The sequence below is a fragment of the Daldinia decipiens genome, assembly GCF_022478715.1.
Source record: "Daldinia decipiens strain CBS 113046 unplaced genomic scaffold F4813scaffold_8, whole genome shotgun sequence".
NCBI lineage: Eukaryota > Fungi > Ascomycota > Sordariomycetes > Xylariales > Hypoxylaceae > Daldinia > Daldinia decipiens.
The window spans coordinates 822,245-846,404 of record NW_026054551.1 but is presented as its reverse complement, the minus strand read 5'-3'; the positions used below and the strand labels follow the sequence as shown (position 1 = coordinate 846,404).

At 48.0% G+C, this 24,160-nt stretch overlaps 7 protein-coding genes across 7 annotated transcripts; 4 read left to right on the top strand and 3 right to left on the bottom strand.

The window, feature by feature from the left end:
* Window positions 1-143: 143 nt before the first annotated feature.
* F4813DRAFT_379678 (methyltransferase domain-containing protein) lies at window positions 144-3,174 on the bottom strand (the record flags this gene model as incomplete). Its single annotated transcript, XM_049245483.1, has 3 exons — window positions 144-1,923; window positions 2,537-2,767; window positions 3,077-3,174. 3 exons carry the CDS (start codon window positions 3,172-3,174, stop codon window positions 144-146), a joined length of 2,109 nt encoding a protein of 702 aa, XP_049101895.1.
* A 175-nt stretch (window positions 3,175-3,349) lies between these two features.
* Window positions 3,350-5,650, bottom strand: F4813DRAFT_329531 (GLE1-domain-containing protein). The gene is made up of 4 exons (XM_049241113.1): window positions 5,521-5,650; window positions 5,291-5,452; window positions 4,309-5,231; window positions 3,350-4,259 (listed from the first exon to the last, which is right to left on the bottom strand). Exons 3-4 carry the CDS (start codon window positions 5,155-5,157, stop codon window positions 3,483-3,485), a joined length of 1,626 nt encoding a protein of 541 aa, XP_049101894.1. The 5' UTR covers window positions 5,158-5,231; window positions 5,291-5,452; window positions 5,521-5,650; the 3' UTR covers window positions 3,350-3,482.
* Window positions 5,651-7,348: 1,698 nt separating this feature from the next.
* F4813DRAFT_329399 (uncharacterized protein) lies at window positions 7,349-8,094 on the top strand. The gene has a single exon (XM_049241111.1). It carries the CDS (start codon window positions 7,483-7,485, stop codon window positions 7,885-7,887), a length of 405 nt encoding a protein of 134 aa, XP_049101893.1. The 5' UTR covers window positions 7,349-7,482; the 3' UTR covers window positions 7,888-8,094.
* On the top strand, window positions 7,612-12,347 carry F4813DRAFT_352459 (RNB-domain-containing protein). Its single transcript, XM_049242522.1, has 4 exons — window positions 7,612-8,132; window positions 8,256-10,801; window positions 10,857-12,211; window positions 12,262-12,347. Exons 1-4 carry the CDS (start codon window positions 8,003-8,005, stop codon window positions 12,299-12,301), a joined length of 4,071 nt encoding a protein of 1,356 aa, XP_049101892.1. The 5' UTR covers window positions 7,612-8,002; the 3' UTR covers window positions 12,302-12,347.
* A 1,980-nt stretch (window positions 12,348-14,327) lies between these two features.
* On the top strand, window positions 14,328-15,770 carry F4813DRAFT_329365 (ferritin-like domain-containing protein). Its single transcript, XM_049241110.1, has 2 exons — window positions 14,328-14,811; window positions 14,868-15,770. Exons 1-2 carry the CDS (start codon window positions 14,639-14,641, stop codon window positions 15,661-15,663), a joined length of 969 nt encoding a protein of 322 aa, XP_049101891.1. The 5' UTR covers window positions 14,328-14,638; the 3' UTR covers window positions 15,664-15,770.
* A 1,920-nt stretch (window positions 15,771-17,690) lies between these two features.
* On the bottom strand, window positions 17,691-19,155 carry F4813DRAFT_352417 (3-hydroxyacyl-CoA dehydrogenase). Its single transcript, XM_049242521.1, has 3 exons — window positions 18,952-19,155; window positions 18,791-18,890; window positions 17,691-18,724 (listed from the first exon to the last, which is right to left on the bottom strand). The coding sequence occupies exons 1-3, from the start codon at window positions 19,075-19,077 to the stop codon at window positions 17,994-17,996; spliced, it is 957 nt and encodes a 318-aa protein (XP_049101890.1). The 5' UTR covers window positions 19,078-19,155; the 3' UTR covers window positions 17,691-17,993.
* A 356-nt stretch (window positions 19,156-19,511) lies between these two features.
* F4813DRAFT_387416 (timeless-domain-containing protein) lies at window positions 19,512-23,131 on the top strand (the record flags this gene model as incomplete). The annotated part of the gene is made up of 3 exons (XM_049246559.1): window positions 19,512-19,589; window positions 19,647-22,023; window positions 22,074-23,131. The coding sequence occupies 3 exons, from the start codon at window positions 19,512-19,514 to the stop codon at window positions 23,129-23,131; spliced, it is 3,513 nt and encodes a 1,170-aa protein (XP_049101889.1).
* Window positions 23,132-24,160: the final 1,029 nt, after the last annotated feature.

Genomic DNA, 24,160 nt, shown 5'->3' with positions numbered 1-24,160 from the left:
AGCGGGGCTGGCCATAGACAACTGGTCCAGTTGACGCGGGATCTGCAGGAGTCCGGATCGTGACGACAGTTAAGTGCGATCTGATTGTATCTGATTGTTACTATTTGTGTTGCCGTGGCTCGGTGAAGACCGAAGTCAGTAACCTAGGTTAGTTGGCATGAGCTTAGGCCTTTGACACCAACTACAGCTAGGTTCCGAGGGCTTTCACGGTAGTCAAATACAGTTTCTACCCAGCAGTCTTGTACTAAGTCGGAATGTTGCCGTAGGAATAGCCACCTGTCGGTCACTATTAAGGACTCGGTGACATTAGCGCTGAATGCCATCAAACTCCAGATGGCACTGAGTTCTCGCTTGCGCGGCCGGTATGATACTTCGTATCTCGTGATCTCTTCATCCGTGATGTCACTCATCTTCTCCTTAATTATATTACAGTACTCGTGATACTCAGAATTAGTAGTCAGCTTACCGATCGCTCCTCTTACGTATGCCCCGAAGGTCTTGTAGCACGACTTCCGGAGAGAACCGATGATGACCGGGTTGGTGCTTGTGTTAAACGGACTCTGATCACTATCCACAAGGTCATCGTTATGACAAATCTTAGTGATAACACCCTTGTCGAGAAAAATCTTCTGCAGAACAGCGCGGTAGAAGTGTCTAGTGAAAAAAGCATCGCTTTCAGCCTCAGTCCAGTTCTGCGGCGCCTGACAAGCCATCATCCGAGCCGTAATATTGAGGCGGACTCCTACATCTTTGTAGTTGCAAAGTCGGTTGCTCATTGGGAACCCTTCAGGGTCACGTCTCTCGGATTCTCTGACCACACGACCGTTGAGGGCTTGAAGACTTGGTCTCATATACGAGAGCTTGTACGTGGGCGGGCCTAGTTTCTCCGTCATAAGATTATAGCAGCAGCCAACAATGGCAATGGCCTGGACTCGCGAATTGAGTATTAAAGAGCGTATGCCGTGATGAGATAGGTTTCCACAAGAATGAATGGAAATTGCCATTAAGTTAGGATCGCCTTGTTCTTTCTCGCCGGCAAAAGGTTCCTGCTCAAGTTGGTTGATAACGTCTGTCAAATCTCCCGACTCGAGTCTCCCTTCGATGTAACGTATGAAGCCTTTACCCTCCTCGAGCGTATAGATGGCCTCCAGCTCACTTGGAGGCCTGAAATCAGGTACGTAATCGGTCGAGAATTTTACAGGGTTAGCGGTCCTTTTTAAAGCTCTTTCGTCGAGCTGATTCTCAGGAATCATACTATCGAGCTTCTGCATCCAAAGTTTCTTGTTTCGTATGACCTTCTGCTTTTCAGAAACACCTGCATGCATATCGAGCCTTTTAGCACCAATGATATTGTGCTCCCTACCCTCCACAGCTACAATTTGTTTGTTATAAGGAGGGGTTGCTAATGCCCTTCCCAAATAATTCTGACCGCTGCCGAAATCAACAAAATGAGTGATCTCCTTACGGTATTCAGTAGCAATTCCCTTAGCAAGCGTGTCCACATAATTTGCGAAGTGGCTCACTTCGTGGATTTTCTTCGGTTTCATTCCCGCCGACACCATGCGTGTCAACTTCGGGAGCTTCTCTGCCTTTGGGGAGAACTCGCGCGCCAATGAAAACCGCCTTATATCTTTGATATACTCAACTAAGCTCTCTGGTGGTTGAGAGTCTAGAACATCGTCCAGGTCGTTCCTCATTAAGAGATCCAGGAACTTCATAGGCTCACATTGTAGGATATATGATTGCCAATCCGACGGTATCACCGTCTGGAAGAGCCCCGGTTCGTTGGTAAAGAAGTCTAAAATGTGCACACCTCCACACAAAATTTGGAAGAAATCAGATGCGGTCGCAAACTCTAAGAGTTGTTCGACATAGTCTTCGGTGCTTTCCCAGCAATCCGGGTACGGCAAGGGCTTAGTAGGCCTCATGCTTATATATCTGTCGTATTCATAAACGAAAGTGGGTGTAGGTAGAACAAGAAATTGAAGGACTGGATAATATGAAACTTGGATAACGTGAGTTTTTTTTTTTTTTTTTTTTTTTAAATTGTTAATGATTTATAATATTTTATAATATTTGGCAAAAGTTTAGGTTATCTTAGGAATTTCCAATGGTTGCACTTGCCAGTTGTCTAACACCGCCGGACACCGCCTGACACCTGCCAAACCTTCCTGTCAATCTAAAAAGACAACACCACGTCATTTCGCCTTAGCTGCGTCGTTCAAGGCTCCCCTTATACTAACCTGACAAAATCCAACAATATACCTTTTAGGCTTCAAATGTCGAATTTCTTATAACACAAGACCCTCCGCCACAGATGTAGATGTAGCCAATAGATGCAGCGGCATACAATAGAGCCCCCAGGATGATGTCCTCAACAAATGAGGAGGACCCGTTCCTCCAAGTCCAACAGTGCGTAAGCTCCCATTCCCATTCCCTCCTTTTCGGGCGAGTATAGGTACATAGCTGACGCGATTGTCTGTGTAGGGATGTCCTTTCACAAATGCAAACTATCCGCCCGCTCTTCGCCTCATACCTGCGCATACGCAGCCTAACGAGCAGTTCGACTTCGCCCGAGCTCGCATCCGCGCGATCCGACCTCGAACAGGCTCTTGCGACCTTAGCCGAGGATCTCGCGGACCTAGTTGAATCCGTACAAGCAGCTGAGTCGGACCCGGAGCGATATGGACTGTCTGCCCACGAGGTGACGAGGCGCAAGCGACTCGTGCAGGAAGTTGGGGGCGAGGTAGAGGATATGCGCGAGGAGCTAAGCAAAACCGCGACAACAGCGTCGGGCCCCAAGACACCATCTGGCGCAGCGCGCGCAGCTAGGGCAGCCGCCAATGGGGACCTACCACCGCCGAGCGCGTTTGCTATCGACGAGGGAGGAGAGGGGGGTGAGGATAATTATGCCGAGTTCGAGCACCGTCAACAGTTACAGATGATGCGCGATCAGGACGAGCAGCTAGACGGTGTTTTTGTTACAGTGGGGAATCTAAGAAGACAGGCTGATGACATGGGCCGGGAGCTTGAGGAGCAGGTTGAGATGCTCGAGACGGTGGATACCCTAGCGGACCGCGTCGGCAGCCGTCTGCAGACGGGCATGCAGAAGCTGGGGTACGTCATGCAGAAAAACGAGGATCGGTATAGTAGCTGTTGTATCGCGGTCCTCATTATGGTTTTGATTATACTATTGGTACTACTATTAATATTATAGGCGTTTGGCACGGGCACAGGCGAAGTTCACTATAATTTCGGTTGAGGATCAGTTGTTCAATGTTAGTAATAGAGCGAATATCCTAACCACCTCCGCTGGGTATATTCGAAGACTCTAGAAGAGGCAGTATCTATACGAGGTGTTTCTAGACGCCTTCTTATGCTAATTGACGTGCTAACTCCTTGAACGCCGTAGAAGGGAAAACCTGATTTACCGCCTTCTATACCAACACCGAACCATCCATTTTGAGTACTGTACAGGTGGCTCATAATTCCAAGCCTATATCCCGCTTTAAAATCTGTGCCAAAACCTGCAATCCCGAAACGCCAGGTGACTTGTCTACGGCTTTCGCGGGGAATTCCACCAACGCTTTCCTCAATGCGGCTATCGCTGCATTCCCGTAGAATTGAATGAACCTCTCCTCGCTAGTCTCGATCATAGCTCTAAGAACAACGCATTGTGTGTTCGTGATTTCGGCTGGTGGAGTATTCACTATCCGCGCAATGCTAGCCCAGTACTTCGACGGGGGCCATGGGTTGGTGTTCTTGGAACTTGAAAAGTTCCTCAGCGCAATAGCGGCGTATCCTGCTCCCAAGCCTTTCATTCGGTCACTATGCTGCTGCTCGGGTGCCCATCCAGTCTCTGTCTTCTTCCAACCTAGGCAAAGACGACCATTTTCTGTCTTCTCGCTGCCGCGATATCCAAAAAGAACGGGGCAGACGACGCGTAGTTTCGCCATTAGGATATCGATCAAAGTCTTTCCCCTCCACAAGTAGAGGTCTCTGGAGAAAATCATAGCAACAATGACGCCGATGGGATCAGCAGTTTTGGGCTGAGCTCCACATTCGTTGATAAACTGGTTGATAACAGCTTTGGAGAAGTGATTTAGAAGGTAGAGAAATAGAGACGGAAGCCGTGGCTCGTTGTGCAATGCACCTTCGACTGGTTCTCTTCTGTCCGTGATATAATCGGACGGGTCGACCAGCTCGCTTGGTACAGTTCCCCTAAGCGATTCATCCAGTAGCGCTTGGATAGCGACTATCTGGTTTCCAATTAGTTTAAAGCTTATCAAAGAACAAAGGGGAACAAACCTGTTTCTTATTGCCGCCCTTTTCGCCTACTAATTGGCCCATATTCTTTCTTAGTTCTCGCCGCATATCTCCCATCCGCTTCTTCAAGGGTGGAGATAATTTGGATTGCTGCAACAAGGATGCCCGTAGCCTTTTAAGGTTCTTATGAATTTCAACATACCGATCTACGTTGATAGCGACGGGAGGTTTTGCAGGGGCTGCAGCTGACAAGCCATTGGGCTGTAAGATTGCTTTTGTCGGCTGTGTAAATGGTGACGGGCCGTTCAATGATTGACCCTGAGGTATAGCTTTGGGTTGACCAAACGGCTGTGATGGATGTGGCTGCACTGTGCCATTGGCATGTCCGCTTAACCCGTTGGTCGAGGCGGGCTGTTGGACACCGAATAAGGGTGACTTTGAGTTGGACAATGCTCCTGAATTCGCTGTGGTTGGGGTAGCTTTGATTTGGGCTAGAGCGGCAGCGGACCCATTTGTGTGGGCAACAGGTGTTGGCGGTTCTGGTGGAAGCTTAGGGACCGTTTTGGCCTTCAAAGCTCTTAGGCGTTCCTCTTCCGCCCTCAGCCGTTCCTCGGCTCGGATTCGCTCTTCCTCTAGCTTTTGTTGTTCTAGTATCCTTTTTTGTTGCTCTAACAGCCTTTTTTGTTCCTCTTGCAACTCGTGATCGTGGTAAACTCTGATAGCAGCCTCGCGAACTCGATCGTGCTCGGCTTGAGCTCGTGCGAGAGCATCCTGATGGCTAATCGCCGTGTTACGACTTTCACTGAGGATACACGATATACTGGACATGCGAGGACGGTCAGGAGTGGACCATTGCTGTGATGTACGGGCAGCGGGAGAAGAACCAGCCATTGCATTTACCGAGCCGTACTACAGCATTGCGGATCTTGCAAAGGTGGCCGTGGCGCGCGACAGCAGTCGAAATACTGTGTCAAAGATTAGTAGGCCGATTGGAAAATAATGGTGAACAGGTGGGATTAAATACCTAAGAAAGTCAAAGTATGAGACGTCAGCTTCAATTGTATAGGTATATGTAAAAGAGCGACCGCGTATTTACGTTGCTTGATTGTGAAGAATAAGAAACAAAGTCGAGGATCGCAGGGATAAATAATGTGGACGGTGTAGGTATTATGAAGACCAATTCGAGCTATCGATATGAAGGTTAGGAAAAGACTGAGGTACGCGCTGATCTGCTTACTTAATAAGGCTACTCACCAGGCAGGTACAATACAATGATGGAAGGTATGTACCTACTGAATGCGGGCGTGGCTGACATAGTTAATGTGGCCATGCAGTTTCTGTATATTATACATAGGTAGGTACGTGTAACTAGCTAAAATACCTAGGTACCTAGATACTACCTAGGCGCCTTAGGTAAGCCACGTAGGAGATGTAGTCAAGCTTCCTATCGACTCGTTAACTATCCAAAGAAACTATCCAAAGAGTAACTAAGCAATATACCTTTTTAGGAAACTCATCTAATACTCCTCTAAGAGGGAAATGCTTCTTCGATTAGGTACTATTGCCTATATTCAAAGTACATATCAGAAAGACTTAAGGTAGTAAGGGCTCACGTGGCATATTTGCTATTTTCTTTTTAGTACCATGTATCCCACCTTTTTATTTTATTTTATTATCACAACTGGAATAAGTTGCGAGCATATCAGGTATGTATGATGGTGACGACGACGACGATGATGATGAGGGAACGAGATCCACTATCGGGCTTCTTTTGGTATTGTCAAACATCATATCGGTTTGCAACGCTGTTTGCTGTTGAGTGTTTCGATTTTCTCTTAACCAGTTCAAGCTGTATCGTGTAGTTAGGTAGTGTAAGATGCTGCTGTTACAGTGTTGTTAGAAGAGAATGAGGGAACTAGGGACCTCTTGTGGAGTTCTATGTAATATCATCCCTTCGTCAGACTTGTGCCGGTGCAAGTTGGAAGTTGATTTAGTATACTAATAGGTCGAGATAAGTGGCCCTTATAAGTGGGTAGGTGGGCTACTCACGTCAATACCTAGTACTTGCCTGGGTATTATCTGGAGGACAATATGCATCCAATTTATTAGGGTTCACTCAAGATCAGGGTTTCCTTGTTTATGTAGTCTCATCAAGCACTTTGACCCTCAACAAGGTAAGATATACACTATGTACACTGACATCTCAGCTCATCGTTAAACTTACCTTAACGTATCAATAAATATGCGCCCGCATATATATTATACCTACATGTAAATACCTGACTAAGTTAATTAGTTTACCTATTGTGCGAAGCTTCCCGAGACCCCTCTATAAACCCTAGCTCTTTTTGCCCCCCCCCCCAGGCTTACTATGGGTGCTGTATATTTGTATATTTGTATATTTACTCCGAGTGTCAACTTATCATGCACTTAATGACGATGGTCTACTAATCTTGTGGTAATTCTTTACCCAATTTGTATTTGAAGGAAGGCTCTAAGCCAAGATACTGCCGCTCCCAATACTACATGTACTATCTTTACCTGCATTGCAATTCGTATCGAGTAATCCTGCCTTCCCTTCCAATTTCATCCCACTTATCCTCTTGTCAGATAATCTCCTAGCATGTGTCGCCAAAGTTCCCAATTGAAGGTAACTTTAAGTTACATGTAGGTACGCGTCCTTTGCGTCCTTTCATGAAGTCACATGCGCTCTGAGCTTACCTAGTAGGGACATTTTGAGATCAAGTACAGTACTTAGCTGCATACACCGTGTTCCCATACATGTATGCATATAGGCACTCGTGTTCTTTCTATATTATCATTAGTTCTCATTGGAGTATGTTTCCAATAGCTTCCACCTAGTATGCAAGTCAAGTATACGCAAAGAGTCTTCAAACAAGGGAACAGTGGCCAAATATCGCAAAGCGCAAAGCAAGGACAAGTGTAAGTTATCTAACCTAGGTATGTATTCTGATCTAAGCTTGGGCTGGGGCCACCTAGACTGCTTTGTACCTAATGTACCTAGCTACATATAAGTAGATACGTACCTACCTCCCTCTACCTACCTCTAAACTTCAAATTGCCTAGGGCAACCTAGCACGCTGGTTCTGTCCATAGTACAAACTCTAGACTTACAGCAGGGGCAAGCCTACCTCCATGTCGTTACCTCGTTAGTATCAGTGTTAGTATCAGTACATTCGTACCTCTTACCACATTATGAAACCTTTAACCAATCAGAGGTTCCCCAACCCAGCTAAAAGCCTGGCCTGCCAAGACCTACTGCCCCATTTTGCCCGTCTTCGCTTTAGTCCTGACCTCACATCCTCTTCCCCGTATCCCAGGTGGCCATTGGAGAGTGATCTTCCCAAAAACTCCAAAGCTTCCCAACTTCCATCCCCATCACCATCTCTCGTCTTGTCTCTCTCCCTTTATCTTTGCACCGCTTCATTTACCCTCTCTCAACACATCTTCACATTCCTTCTCTACGGGATTCTGACGCACACAGCATCACTGCAGCCTTGTTCAATCCTCTCATTTACCCTCCTTTTGTTAGTCGCAAAAGTCCACGCAATCACCACCAAAGAACGTAACCACTATCAAGTTTTGTCAACTGCCAAGTAGCTTAAGCTCCAAACCAGTACTGGCCCTCGCCTCAACCATCATCTAAACACACCTCAGCTAGCTTAGCAGCATTGTTCGCACTCGACGTGCAACTTCACTTCCTAGGTAGCCCGACATGGAGCAGCAACAGCCCGCTCCTCAGGCCGGGGGTGTCCCCGGACCTACTGGCCGTCGCCTTCATATCGCCCATCGCAGGAGCCCTTCTGAGCTTACCCCTCTGATGAGCATGTTCACGACTCCTGGGAGTAAGTTTTCACCTCTCGCCTTCAGAAGCCCATTGCTTCCGTTCCGTGTCCCGTTCCTTGTACTGTAGCTTGTTCTGTTGTTCTTGATACTTCTTGATACTAACCACGTTGCTTTGTTTCTAGTGGAGCAACTCGCTATTCAGCAGCAGATCGAGTTGTTGCAGCAGCAGCAGCAACAGATACAAGCCACACAGCAACAATACATAAATATGGGAATGATGCCACCGGGCCAGCTGGGTCACGGTGGTTCTTTCAACCCTTTACAGCCACCTATGGCTAATATGTCGCCACAGACGGCTTTCCAATTCCCCAACCAGCTTCCACAGCAGCAGAATGTTCCCATGGGACCAAGTCAACCCATGTCGCACCGTCGTAACCAATCGGCCCTCCCCAACATGGGAATCGGACCCCCTCCGGCTCCTTCTGCCGGAGCTTCTGGATCCACTTTTGGGCAATTTGATAACTCGTCTGGTCAGCAGAATCGGGAGAACGCATCTCGTGGAGGGCGAGGTGGCGGCTCCGGTCACCAGCGAAGGCACTCTTTAGCCCTGGCTGATGCCAAAAAGGCAGCTGAGATTGCTCAGCAGAAACGAACGACCTCTGGCTTTCAATTTCCGGCTGCGGGACCCACTGAAGGCTCCCCTGCCGAGGAAACCAGGTCCGTTACCGCGGATACCCCCATAGCGCAGGGTTCATCTACTCCCGGCGGACGCAGCGGACGCGGCGGACACGGACGAAGCCAAAGCATGGCTGTCAATAGCCGGGGAGGTGCTCGGGGTGGGGGTGCTCTGCACGTTCCTAACGACAACGGTGATTTTGGCCGCCGTGGTAGTGCCTCAAGCGGCCATGCACGAACTTCTTCGCGCAATTTCGAGGGCAATTGGCGTAACCAGCAAGGTCAAAACCAGGGTCAGGGTCAGGATCAGGCTGGTCAGGGCCAACAGGGGTTTCAGCCTGGTCATCGTCCCCGTGGTTCTGTGAGCCAGCAATCTATTTCCAACATCGGAGCTTTCCAATATCCTGGCCAGCCTCAACTAATGCAAATGCCCGGTCAGATGCAGATGATGCAGATGTACCCTGGTCAGCAGCTTAATCCTATGCAGATTAACCAGCTCCAGGCCCTTCAAGCTGCGCAGATGAATGGTCAGCAATTTGTTGGTCTTCAGGGAAGCCAACATGCACCACAACTGGGTGGCCAACAAGCCCAACAACAACAACAACAGAGGAAGACCCTCTTTACCCCCTATCTCCCTCAAGCTACTTTGCCGGCGTTGCTTGGCGATGGACAACTCGTCTCCGGTATTCTCCGAGTGAACAAGAAGAATCGCAGTGACGCTTATGTCTCTACTTCGGACGGTCTTTTAGATGCGGATATCTTTATCTGTGGCAGCAAAGACCGTAATCGAGCTCTAGAAGGCGATCTTGTCGCAGTTGAACTCCTTGACGTAGACGAGGTATGGTCACAGAAACGAGAAAAGGAGGAAAAGAAGAAGAGAAAGGATATCACCGATACAAGGTCTGGCTCGACAAACGGTAACGCTCAGTCCAACTCTGCCAACGCAGAAGAGGCTGCCAACGGCGAAGGAGGGATCCGCCGGCGTGGCAGTCTTCGGCAGAGACCTACACAGAAAAAGAATGATGACGTAGAAGTGGAGGGGCAAAGTCTTCTTCTCGTCGAAGAAGAGGAAATTAACGACGAATCAAAACCACTTTATGCTGGACACATTGTAGCTGTTATCGAGCGTGTCGCTGGTCAAATGTTCTCAGGCACGCTTGGCCTGCTGCGCCCCAGCAGCCAAGCGACCAAGGAGAAGCAAGAGGCTGAACGAGCCGCCAGAGACGGCGGTCGATCGCACGACAATCGCCAGCCAGACAAACCTAAGATTGTCTGGTTTAAGCCTACCGATAAGCGTGTCCCTCTAATTGCTATTCCCACCGAACAAGCGCCACGAGACTTTGTAGAGAAGCACCAGGAATACGCCGATCGCATATTTGTTGCTTGTATCAAACGCTGGCCTATTACTTCTCTACATCCCTTCGGCACGCTTGTTGAGCAGCTTGGGAAGATGGGTGATCTCAAAGTGGAGACTGATGCTCTCCTGCGCGACAACAACTTCTCATCCGATGAATTCTCAGAAGCTGTCTTGCGAAGTGTTGGCCTCCAAGATTGGACCATCGCTAAGGAAGACGAGGCTTCTATTGGGGCTCGACGGGACTTCCGCGACGAGAAGACTTTCACCCTTGACCTTGCCGGCACTGGGGAACTTGGTAGTGCCGTCCATGTTAAGACTGAATCAGATGGAAAGATCGAGATTGGCATCCATATACCCGATGTCACTCATTTTGTCAAGCCCAATTCGCTCGTCGATCGCGAAGCTAAGAAGCGCGGTACTGCCGTTCATCTTGTGAACCGAACCTGTGCCCTTCTCCCCCCTAGGATCGCTGCAGAGCTTTGCACTCTTACTCCGGGTGAGGATAGGCTTACTGTCAGTGTTGTCTTCCGCGTTAACGCTCACACCGGTGTGGTTGCGGAGGGTGACACTTGGATTGGCAAGAGTATTATTAAGAGTGGTGCTACATTAGCACTAAAGGAACTAGATGATGCCCTCGCGAACCAGGCCGGCTTCACACATGATGTCGTACAAGTCAAGGATGCCCAAATTCTTAATGTAAGTTTCTATTTTCCCCAAATTATCGAGAGCTCTCTAATATTTTTCCCTCTAGGCCGTTGCACAGAAATTCCGCGAGTCACGTTTAGGATCTGAGGGAGAGCCCATGGCTCCTCTCCGGCTCCTTCATCAACTCGATGATGAAAATATACCTATTCAACACAACATTTTCGACTCTACACCGGGTACCGAGTTAGTTGAAGAGCTTTTGCACAAGGTCAATGCGGCCGTCGCTCAAAAGCTTGCTCAAGGTCTCCCTGAGAAGGCTTTGCTTCGGCGCCAGTCCCCACCCAATGCCCGACGCCTGCAGACATTTGTCGAACGCATGCGGGCGCTTGGATACGATATCGATACTACTAGTAGCGGCACCTTACAGAATAGCCTCTTCAAGGTCGATGACTCCGATATCCGCAAGGGTATGGAAACACTGTTACTCAAAAGCATGCACCATGCCAAGTACTTTATCACTGGCAAGGTTAACAAACAGCTCTGGCCTCATTATGCTCTGAATCTACCTCTTTATACTCACTTTACCGCGCCTACGAGGCGCTATGCCGACATCATCGTTCACCGTCAACTTGAAGCCGTCCTTTCGGAAGGCAAGGTTGAATACAACGATGATATCGAAAACCTTGTGAAGACGATTGAATCTTGTAACACCAAGAAGGAATCGGCACAAAATGCCCAGGAGCAAAGCATTCACATCGAGTCATGCAGAATCATGGATAAGAAACGCCAGGAGGTCAACGGTGATCTCATCAGCGAGGGAGTTGTTATCTGTGTTTATGAATCTGCTTTTGATGTTCTAATCCCCGAATGGGGCTTCGAGAAGCGTGTGCACTGTGACCAGTTGCCGCTTAAGAAAGCCGAGTTCAGGAAGGAGAAGAGAATTCTAGAGCTCTACTGGGAGAAGGGCGTCCCAAGTTCAGCATATGTACCTGAAGATGAACGACCCAAGGCAGGTGCATCGCAGCGCATCTCGAATGCGATGGCGGCTGCTAGGCAGGCAGAAGAGGCCGAAAAGGCCAAGAAGGAACGAGAGGAGGCTGCACGGAAGCAGACGGAGACGGGCACGATGCCTACGGATGCTGCCGAAGCTCTATTTGACGATGATGACGACAATGCCTCGGATATCACGGAGGCTATGGCGGGTGCTTCATTAGCCGAGCGTCCGACTCAGAGCGTTCCAGGCTCACCGACCCGGTCCTCCTCAAACCCCGGTGTCCTTCATCGAACCAGATCCGATTCAAAGGTGCCTATGGCAGAAGCCGTAGAAACTCGCTTGACCAACAAGGAGAAGTATCTCAAGCTATTCGCATTGAGAGAAGAAGGTGGCGAGTACATCCAAGATGTAACAGAGATGACCAGAGTGCCTGTGATCCTTAAGACGGATCTCAGCAAGAGCCCACCGTATGTTAACCTACGCTTTTTTACGGAGTAAATAAACTAACCAAATGCAGGTGCTTGACGATACGTTCGCTTAACCCGTATGCTCTATGAGTCTTCTTAACAACGATGTGCTTTGCTTGACGTGTACGGCTGGACGAGGCAATGGACTTTGGGAGCATTGGAGCGATTGGTATGTTGCTTGAGTGATGTAGAGCGAAGTAGCCAAGAAGATAGGGTAGATTGTAAGGCCGCGGCCGCGACCGTAACCCGAGAAGTACAGCTCTTACTGTGTTGATAAAAGTGTTTCATGAAAAGGCAGATAGAACTAGGGAGCTGCCACAGTCAACAGAAATATACGAAATCGTGCTATGAATAAGATCACTATGAAGAAGATCCAACCGTTCCTAATATCTGATTATATGCGATGTACAGGTGAGTAATATAATATATTTGACATGACCCACGACCCACGACCCATGACAATAAATTTACATCCTTAGATCCTACTCAAGTATCCATATGACCAGAATCGGGCTCACAAGAAGTCTGCAGCGGCTACTTGGGAGAAATATTTGTAGTTTTCAGAGCTACGATAGGCCTTTGCTTCTGCCGGCATGATGCATGGAATATCTCAGGAAGTCAGACAGATCCGGTAAGATGGATCTCCGGATGTGCAACGTGCTACAGCTGCCGCTGTTTTATGCACCTTTCCGAGATATGAACCCCTGGTCCTTCAAGCTTGATCGACGGCAAGACCTCGTACATGTTATGTAGCGACCCGTCTTGCTCCCCTCTCCTCTCACGTGCTATATTCTCTATTGGGGTTTTGGAACCAGATTTGGCTGAGCTATGGAATAAGTATGTTAAGAGGCTAAAGTAGATCTCGTCATTTCTGGGGGTTAACACGGATATAGAGAGATGCCCTATGTACACATCTAACCTAGATGCGACTGTGATAGCCCGAAAGACGGCCCTTCGCAAAATTTTGTTTGTGTTCTCGTCCTCTTTCTGGCCCGTTCGCCGAGCCGTAATGTGCGTAGTTGAGGTTAAGTGAAGTGAAGATTAGCAGTGTCAAGAAACGCGCGATACGACATTTGCCCGTTCCTGTCATTTCAAACTCGCATACACCAATGAGAACCCTGGTCGGCGGTCTACCAGGTCCTTGGGATAGGTACCTTGATTCTCGTTCTTTACGGTTCATGATAGGTAAATGTTTAATGCCTACATGTACCGAGGGAGCAGTTCTATTCAGCGACTATAGACTATTCAAGTCACTATGAAATGTATAACCAACAATACATACAATACATATGTATATCATCATCATCCGTGGGGGTAGATCAAGTTCTAAGAAGTCTCAACACGATCTGTAATGAGTAGGATCTAAAAGCAGATCCGACATCCGCTGCCAAGCTGTGTCATAACATTGCACCGGTGAATTACGAAGCTTAACTTATTCTATCAGTCAGTTCAGTTCTGAGTTTGCTCGGGATCGTAGTAAAGGACGAATCAATCGGAATAGCTGAGTCCTCAGTTTCAGGGTTCGGCTGGGTGGCTATCCGCTCTTTCAAACGACATCTGAGGCAGACTGGACTGCAAAAACCCCGTGCCCAGCGACATCTCCTTTCCCCAAGCAGTTAGAAGACCCCTGGTCCTCCCCCCGGCAACTTCTTGGCTGCGACCCTTCGGACCAGGGCCTAATAAACTCTTTCATCTCAACTTTGAATCTATGAGCTTGATCATCAAAATCAGCCCTCATTGGTCCGGCGCAAACATGCATATCTCATTATCCACGTTTCGTTTCCTCCTCCTGTCTACTATCTAACGCTATTGTCAACTTCCCGCTGTCAACATATGGATGGAACCCTGTCTTTAGTTGATCTCGAGCAAGCTATGGAATCTAGATTACCCGGGAGCGCTGGGGCTGCCCCTTGAGTCTCGGAGTCGGAAGCGCGTGGGAGGATGGGTGACATAGTAATACCAAATGAAGATGGCATTTCCTACTGTTAAGGAGCCTCAAGGGGGGCCGACGCTTAGGATCGCCCTGCTGCCGGCCTACCTTCGTTCCGTGACCCGCAACGTCTATCACATCCTAAAGCTACCAGTTGGCGACTGGTTTTAATGAAGCCCCATTTCCCATTTTCTAACCATCTTCTTCTCCGTTCTATTCTCATCCCGTATATTTTCGTGTCCAACTCCGAATTAAAAGCGCCGGTCTGCTTCCCGCGGGATCAACGTCTTCACTCTCCTTTTCGACACCTTGTAATTCTTGTAATACCCAGGTGGGATTCTTTCTAGAACAGCTAGCCTGGTCTTATTTTCGATATTTTTTTTTCTTGCTTCGACGTTCTTTTATTTACGACTCTTACGACTCCGTCAACTATTAGCCCGACTCGAAACGAAACGAACACGAAGTTAAACGGACGCATTCGATATTAATCAGACAAGATGCCTTCCTTCAAGAAGATCATGGGTGTTATGGTGGGATTGGCTGCCGTGGCTTGTGCTCTACCGGCCCAACCGAAGTTGACCATAAGACAAAGCGAAATCTATCGCCTCGCTAAACGACAAAACGCGGCTGCTGCTGCCCTCGGCCTAGCAGACGTCGATATCCTACAATTGTAAGTTATACCCTTACTGCCCACTATAAATGCATAGGTTTCTAACTGGTATACAGTGCTCTGACCCTAGAGTGGCTTGAGGCTACCTTTTACCAGCAGGGTTTTGCCAAGTTCAGCGATGACCAGTTCGTCGCCCTAGGCTTAAGCGCTACCCAGCTGAGCGATCTTAAGGGCATTGGTGCCAGTGAAGCGTCTCACGTCGGTCTGCTACAGAGTTCTATTGCACAGGCTGGTGTCCAACCCGTACAGCCCTGCGTGTACGACTTCGGCTTTACTGATGCCGCGGGTATGGTTGCTACTGCAGCCATCCTCGAGAGTGTTGGCATTTCTGCCTACCTCGGTGCTGCGCCCCTTGTGTCGGACAGCAAGATCCTCAGCACGGCTGCGTCTATCCTAACCATCGAGGCTAGACATCAGTCTTTTGTTCGTATCGCTTTGGGAGTCGCTGCCTCTCCTTCTCCCTTCGACACTCCCCTGGGACCTAAGTCCATCTTCTCCTTAGCTGCCCCGTTCATCAAGTCATGCCCTGCCGGTTCAAACCTGATCCTGACCGCTTTCCCGACTCTGACAATGACCAGCCCGGCTCCGGTAGCCGGTGTCATGGCCCTAGCGGAGGGAACCATGTTGAACTTCCAAAGCGACGCTGCATCCGGAGCCAAATTCTGCGGTTTCACCAACTCCGCTGCTCCGGGCGGTACTGCGTTCGCCGCTTTCGACCCCGCTCAGGGTTGCGCTCTCCCGCCCAACCTAGCTGGCACTGTCTATGTCACTCTCACCAGCGCCGCCGCCGCTGACGGTGTCATAACTGACGATATCACACTAGCTGGACCGCTAGTCATGAACCTCAGCTAAACATGTCGATACGGGTGTTTGTAAATAGGAAGTTCCATCTAATAACGCATCAGTATGCGATGCAAGACTTAATGCTCTTTTGGCGAGGGCCTGAAGAGGTCGGGGAAAAGAAGAAAACAGGCACAGCGAGACAAACGAGCGAGGGGTTTCGGTAGCTCGCACAGTACCGTACCACCAGCTTAGACAATATATCTCGTTTGCGTCATCGTCGGCATGCAGCCCGCGCCCCATTTGTATGTAGTAACAGGCATCCAAGACTTCAGGTCTTGCTTGTACATATACCACTTACCCATCATCATCGGAGACCAGGCGTCTGAAAGGAGGGGAAGCCTAAGGCAGGCTGGGAGATTTTTTTCTACTTCATTTTCTTCAACTATATTTTTTATTTGTAATAGGGCATGTGGTAACGAGGACCTTGATTTGAGAAGGGACCGAGGTGCTGAAAGGCGGCGATACCCAATAGCGCGGACTTAGAAGGCCGGCTTTACTTTTCTCGAATAAGCCGAGTAAAACTATAAATGTTAAGACGTGAAATTATACTATTGTTGTTCTCTTGTGTAAAGTAGTTGCAATTTGCTGATTCAAGGAAGTTTCTCTACTAGTGTTGACAATATGGTGTGTCGAGGATCGTAGAACAGTTGTAATTCGACAACCCACCCCCGACGTATTATTTGGGCCTGGTGCCACGGCCTGTAGCCACATAAGATAGAGAAAACGGTAGTTCAAAAAATTAAAGCAACAGTTTTGATAAATATGATAGAAAGGAAATAACGGAAAACTACAGAAAGGACTCTAGGCATTGATGTTAGACCCCTTTACTACTATTAGGTACTAAAGTAAGCAGTCTTTAGATTGCTTGTCATAACCACCCTTTCTATGTTGCCATGTATTTCCAAGATGCACAAATTAAATATCCTTCTTTAAATTCACGACTGAAACTAAGAACTCTTAGAAGATGATTTCCTGGACTCTATCTAATTGCCTTACAATCCGTGTGCAATAGAGCAATGGAAGAATTACCAAAAGTATCACTTAGCTATTAAGGCAATACAGACCACCAATAACTTTTGGTAAGCTTCTTTATGCCTTTAAATTTCGGATTTAGAATCCTAAAGCTAGATAAGCAATGAAAGTCTTTCAATGGAGATTAACAATGGAGGTAGATTCCTTAAAAATTAAGATTTGATTAAAGAAGGTAGGTAGAGTGTCACTCGCGGTTACTTTGGCGACCAACTATCCAATGCGCTCGGAATTATATATCTCTAAGGAAACCCAAAATTATCCAAAAAGCACTTTTAACTCATGACTTCTCCCTTCCCTATTGCGTATCAAATATGTTGATATATAACACTGCACGCCACGGAACTACGAGAAGGGATAACCAAGTCGACAACCTCCCAAGGCCTTTCAAAATTATTAAAATTACTACCTACCTACCTACCTACCTACTCATTATCCCTTGAGAGCGTCCTCAGGTGCTTTTGCTGTGCCTCGCCAACCTAGATCCCCGATTATGGTTTCCGTGCTAATCTGACGTGTAAGTACCAAACATACCCTAGGTAGATATTTCTACACGATACAAACGACGCGTGTTTATGATGACAAGTATCTTTCTCGGGAGGCCCTGCAGAGGAGTCGACGACCCAAACGTACTCATTCCATCTGAGATCTGTTTCCTTGTCTATTGCCATTTTTGTACCTTATTGGCTAGCTGCTAACTGTAAACATGTGCTAGGAGCCAGGCAGAAATCACGACATCTAGGTATCCTCACCAGTCTTAAGATGTCGGTTCTCTCTCTAAGACTTAGAATTTCAATCCGGAAGACTAGAGATAAAGTAAGCAAGTTTTTATTTACTTACAAACCTCCACCTCCCCCCTACTTTATGCGGTTTATGATGTTAATGTTTAACCTTTCTCTTCTGAATCTGTGTTGATATCATGGTGATCTGAGGCAATTCCGAATAAATGCTCTCACACTTGTTTGTTTATATCTTTTAATTACTCATTACTGATGGTACTCGATACATTCCGGTAACGAATAGCGATACACGCCTTTCAACATCGACGCAGCTGGGCATACTTTTTGATGTCTATGAATAGGTACTTAGGTAAATAACCTCTTCCATTGGTATATTTTCTTATGATAATCTCAACTTCAGCCAACTAGTTCTCGGGACTCTTCGCCTTCCGATATCCGCTTCTGTAGTGATATGTGGATGAAAATCCCCCTTCCGGTAGATATGTACTTACGTATTGATATCACAAAACCCGTAACCATATGCTGAGCCAACATAAATATATAATGCCATGACCTTTAAATCCTACTCATTTAATAGTCATAAAACCCCTTACCGCTCTTCTTCCCCAGCCAGCCAGCATCTACCATCTTAGCAAGAAGCACACTCGGTCGGTATTTTGAGTCTCCTGTCTCCTGGTGAAGGACTTTCATGATAGCTAAGCATGTGTCAAGTCCAATAAAGTCGGCTAGCTGGAGCGGCCCCATCGGTACGTTCGTGCCGTTCTTCATGATGGCATCGATAGCATCTCGGTCGCCAACGCCAGTTTCCAGGCATATCACCGCTTCGTTGATATACGGCATTAGGATCCGGTTCGCCAAGAACCCCGGGGAATCCGCAGATACGGAGGGAATCTTCCCCATGGCCTTACAGAAGGCAACAGCAGTCTCGAGGGTCTCGGCGCTTGTCTGTAACCCGCTAATGATCTCGACACCCTTCTGGATGGGTACGGGGTTCATGAAGTGAGTCGATACTACGCGAGAACTTGCCGATGTGTCGGTGGGGTCCTTAGTAGTCGCTGCGGCGATCTTCGTGATGGAGATGGACGATGTGTTGGTTGCTAGGATAGCGTGCTTCGGACATATTTCAGCAAGTTTGGCGAATATGTCAAATTTCAGCTGCGGAATCTCCGGCACGGCCTCAATTACAAAATCAACCTTCGAGAGCTCTTCGATAGCTGTGGTAGGTAAGAGCCGAGACCTTGCCTCATCCGCTTGCTCTTGTGTGATCCGCGACTTAGAAACATCTTTAGACAATAACTTCTCTGGATATTGTTAAGCATTCCAATTCATATTGAATGAACATCATGATCGGGAATAATACGACGAACCTGCAAACCCAATTCCCTTGTCAAGTGAGGCTTTTGAAGAGTCTACAAGTGTAACAGGAATACCAGCTCTCTGAGCGGCGACCAAAGCGATACCTAGGCCCTGAAAAAATGTGAGCTGAGTGGTTAAGACCTCGGATCACATGTGATGGAAGCAAGTTTACCATTTGACCCGCGCCTATGACGCCTAAGCTCTTCACCTCAGCTGCATGTCGAGCCGAGCTGGAGCTAAAGTGCCTAATTTGACGGATGAGCTGAGAAGCTCTTATTCTCCCAATTGCGCTTGCCATTATGTTAATTGAGTAGATACATGTATATTGAAGTTAGCGGGTTGTGACGACTTGAGATACATTGATGTAAGTTGAGATGGGATGAACCGGCCAGTTACCGGATAGCCTCGGGTTACGGATATATGTGGGGCATATGGTCAAGGTACATAGGTCTTGTATTATACCTAGATACCTACGGGCATGATAAGAGGTACTTCCTACTAATGTACGTATTGTACCTACTTCTAATTGTACAGTGCACAAGCCACAAGACCCCTCGGTCCTACTCCAATTGGAAGAGGATTGGCGCGTCTTTCTGGAAATTAAAACGCGTCTCAACGCGTTTTCAATTTATACCAGTTCAAGCCTTCCCCTTCTTGGCATTAATGACGACTATTCAAGATTGAACCACTGTGAGAAACTGAGGTGCAAGGAAACAATTCCTCACCGTCGATATGGAGTCTTCAGATGGCACTACTACTGATATAGTGCATCCCGAAGTTCGGGCGCACGTCAACAGTCTTGTCTCTGCTGTTAGTAGTTTTTGCTGTGTCCCCTTTGTTAATAAAAATACTGATTGCGATATGTAGCTTGGTGGTTTCAGCACCGACGATGATGGACGATATGTGCTTGGAGACTCCGCCCTGGAGGTTTTACGTGATATCAAGAAATGGATTCGATTCTACGACGAGAAAACGAACCGAATGGACGTTGCGCGATGCTTGTCCGAGGCGAACATAATTGAGGGCGACTTATTGCATATTATCGCGGCTTGGTCCGAAAACGAGACCGACAACAGATTCAGGGCGAGAGCTGCTTTGGCATGCTTCGAGATTATGGTTCCGTTGACATGGCCACTGGAACGGGATCTCGACCAGATGACTATCAACCACCATCGACATCTCCCGGTGCTACAGATTGCCCAGGTCGGTTACAAACGTGCTATAATAAACTTCGACGCCGCTCAGATTCTTCACACCGCTGTACGAGTCGCATTGCCTTCTATGGCTCTGTCCCGTGGCGATCGATCTGGACGTGACGAAGGCATTATCAAGCTAATCTTACTATTCCTACGGAACGTTGCCATGATCTCGCCACCTCCCGGAATTAAGTACGATGGTGACGAATCTCAGATCTCTCGATCGGCTCTAATTGATGCATTTTCTTATCAAGATATTTTACTTACTCTCCTTACGATCGCCTCAAATACGGGGGAGGATTTTAACCAGGAAGGCATTATTGTGATGGAGATCATATTCCATCTAGTCAAGCGTGTTGACGTCTCTAAACTATTCATGGACGAAAAGCAGCTTAGCAAGACACAGTCGAACGAACTCACAGCAATGATGGATAAAGAAGCCGCAATGCACCGACCTTACAACCGAAAGGCCCCATCTAGGCATAATCGATGGGGGACTATGGTCTGGGTAGATCGAGGTGATGGCAAGGTTTCAACTGTCAGTGGCCAGGACGCCTTGCTGGATGCGACGAGGAGACAGCATAAGATGGATAATAGCAAGGTATATCGACCTCCACGGAGACCAAGAAAAGAGGAAATGGAACCAAAGGATCTAGGCCCTCCAGTATCACTAAACGCTAGAGCGCGGCAGCAGCTCAAAGGTTTTGTGGAGGAATTCCTAGATTCTGGTTTCAATCCCCTCTTCCAGCACGTCCGAAAGAAGCTTGACGAGCAAAAGGACTATATCTTCGAATATCACTCGCGCCAATTCTTCTACCTAGTATCCTGGTTTCTAGAGGCCGAAAGAGTACGGAAGAAGGCTGCGAGGGATCGCAAGTCAGCTAGCACTGAAGACGTTGGTTCTTTCAATCTTGTTGCTGGGGTGCTCAATCAACAAACATTTATTACGTTGAATAGAGCCATTGGAGATTCATTAGAAAGCAAGCGTTGGCAAGAGCTGTGCGCTGCTATGCGATGTTTTACCCAGATACTTTTAACGGTTCAAGACATGTCAGAGTCAGGGAATGAGGAAGACGAAGAGATTGCGGAGAACATTCTTAGCCGCATTTTCTACGAAGAAGAGACGCACGACAGAATTGCGAATATTGCAAGGAACTATAAGGACCAGGGCTTCGAGTATCTTGATGCCTGCACCGATCTTACACATACCTATCTTCGCGTTCTGGAAGCGTATTCGAAACAGAACGTGGACATGCAAGTCCGGTCAAGACGGCGCGTCCGAAAAAAGAAGAAGGCCGTGAAAGCCACCGGAGAGGATGAAGAGAACCCCGTAGAAGAGGAAGACGATTCTGAGAACGACCAGGCGAATGCGGAGCGAACGTCAAGCGAGCGAAAGTTCGACTTCGGTCGTTTTGTGAATCGGTTTACCCCTCAAGGCGTGGTGGATACGTTCGTCCAATTCACGAAATACTACAAAGACCTAACTGATTCTCAGCTGAAGCGGGCACATCGGTACTTTTACCGCATAGCCTTTAAGCAGAATATGAGCGTCATGCTCTTTCGAATTGACATTATACAGTTATTCTACAGTATGATTAAGGGCCAGGAACCTCTGGACAAGGGCTCAACGATGTACAAGGAATGGGAGGAGCTGGCGAAGCAGATTCTCAAGAAGTGCATCCGCAAAATCGAGGAGCGACCCCAATTGATCATCGAAATGCTGTTCTCTAAAATCAATGCTACAGCACACTACCTGGAGTATGGTTACGAGAAACAGACCCTATCCACGTCGCAGACCAGGCCGGGAGCCGAGTTGGAGTTCCGACATATCGAGGAGCGGGATCGGCAAATCGCGATTGCTGTCGGTGTTTTGCTGGATAAAAACCTGGCTGATCATATCAACTGGGTTAAGGGCCAGCTATCCACAGCAGAAACCGAGAAAAGGGCCTGGGAAGCAGCCGATGAAGCAATGCCCTCAATAGAAGGAACCAGTAATGAAGGCGAGCAGCAGAATGAAGAGAGTACTCCTAAAGAATCCCCTCCTATTTGTAAGTTTCCCCAGTCAGGTTCTAATGAGTTGTAATTAATAGGTATTCAGCTATACGCCCGGATAATGATGCTCGCCGCACTGCCATGTTCAAAAATTCCCATCTCCGACTTCTCATGAAGCTCGTTGGTTTCGAACGACTCGTCCCAAGCGTGGACGAGACTCCTGAATCTGCTTGGGTTATCCCGCCGCACGTGACGGCCGACCAAATACAGGATTCTCTTGACCTGATCAAAAAGGCCGAGTTCAATCCGCCAACATTCGAAGACGGCAAGCTAGCTGAAGATCAGCTAAGGAGGAAAACGGCAGTACGAAGAAAGGCAGTCTTCGACGATGACGATGACGGTATCGCAGACGACGACGACGACGAAATTCTCTTCCCCGCAGGCGGCCCAACGGCAAGAAAGGTAGCAGACGAGTTTCTAGATAAGCCGAAGAAGACTCGGCGACGGCGACGGCGCGGCAGTGATGTAGAAGAGCCTAGCGAGGATCAACTAGAGGAGAAAGCGCGTGCGCGTAAGGAACGTGAAAAGGCCAAGGCGCGGCGGTTCAAGAGTGACTTATACGTGCACGCGAGTGACGACGAGTCGGACGACGGAGAGCGGTGGGCCGAATTTTACGCCAACGAAGAGCGCATTCGGAAGCGGCAAAGTGCGACGGCGGCGAAAAACGCGGTTGCAGTTACGACATCTGCCGCCCCCAAACAGGCCGAGAAGCGCAAGGCGCAAGAGTTACTGGCGCATGATAGCGATAATGATGATGATCTCATCTTACCACAAGGGTCAGAGGATGAGGATGAAGATGAGGGTGAAGGGAGAGAAAATGGTACGCCAGGGACGGATGATACACCATTGTCGTCGAGTCCGCGTGCGGGCTCGGTATCGAGCGCGAAGAGGAGGCGCTTGTCGAAAGAGCCTCCTAGTTCGGCACCAGCTACTACTGATGAAGATGCCGAGATGGCGGATGCGGATGCGGATGCGGATGCGGATGCGGATGCGGATGCAGATGCAGATGCAGATGCAGATGACGATGACGTGCCTGCTGCGAAAGCGCCTGCGAGGCGGCGAGCTAGAGCGGGATTTATCGTCGATAGTAGTGATGAAGAGTAATGATTAGGATGGGAAAGATTGCATAGTCGGTGTTTGGGGTGTGGTTTAGCATGGGCTGGGACGTATTATGGATGATGTATAAACAAACAAACTTGATGAATGGAGCCTGAACATCCATAGCGGCTATTTAAAGATATTTATTGAACATTAATATATTGTGTTTTATAATTTTGTTATTAAAGGAATGACTAGAGCTACTCTGGGATACCCGCTGGTCACATCCAATTCCAACTGCAATATAGAGAGCTCTAACTATCTAATTTACAAGAATGACTTTGGAAGTTGGCATTAAGGATCGGTGAGTTTAATAGCATTCTCCCAATTCCGTCGTGGTGATTTTTATGTTCTTTACTTTAATTCTTCTATTTCAAGGTTAGTTGCATAGGTAAGGATAGTTACATACAATACACAAGTAATAAAGGGCAGCAAATAGGAGGAGGTCAACTAACGGGGCAGTTTGCGCATCCGCAGTTCTGCTCGCACTTGCAGGTGCCAGAGCTGGCGCAGCTGCAGGAGCCGGCGTTGGAGCAGTTGCAAGCCATTGTGTAGTGTTATTGGACTGCTTAAAGAGTTTCAAGTCGGTATAGTTATGGTTATGGTTATGGTTATGGTAGTAATGCAGTTGTTGTAATCTTGAACGGCTATGTTGCAATAGGCGCTATTCAATTGCTGATTGGCTGGGAGGTAGTCGAGATGGGGGAAGTTGGCCATCAAGGTTGGAGGAAAGGGGGGTTATTTATATACATACATGCCTTGATAAAACCAGGGATGTGCTGTGTAATAGTTGGTTGTTTTACTTGAGTACCTTAGGTAGACTTACATGGTGGAAGAGCTATGGGAACAAGCCTTTCCCTACTAGCTGGTAATGTGAGTTGGTTCTTTGTTCAGAGCGAGAGACTAGTCGATATCTCTGACGACACGATGCGGTTATGGGTTCCCGCTATCGTACGCTGGTGGTGTAAATGGTACGTCAGCGGCCCCAGCTGAGGTGTGCTGGAGAGGGGGAAGCTGGGCTTTGACCTGTTTTAG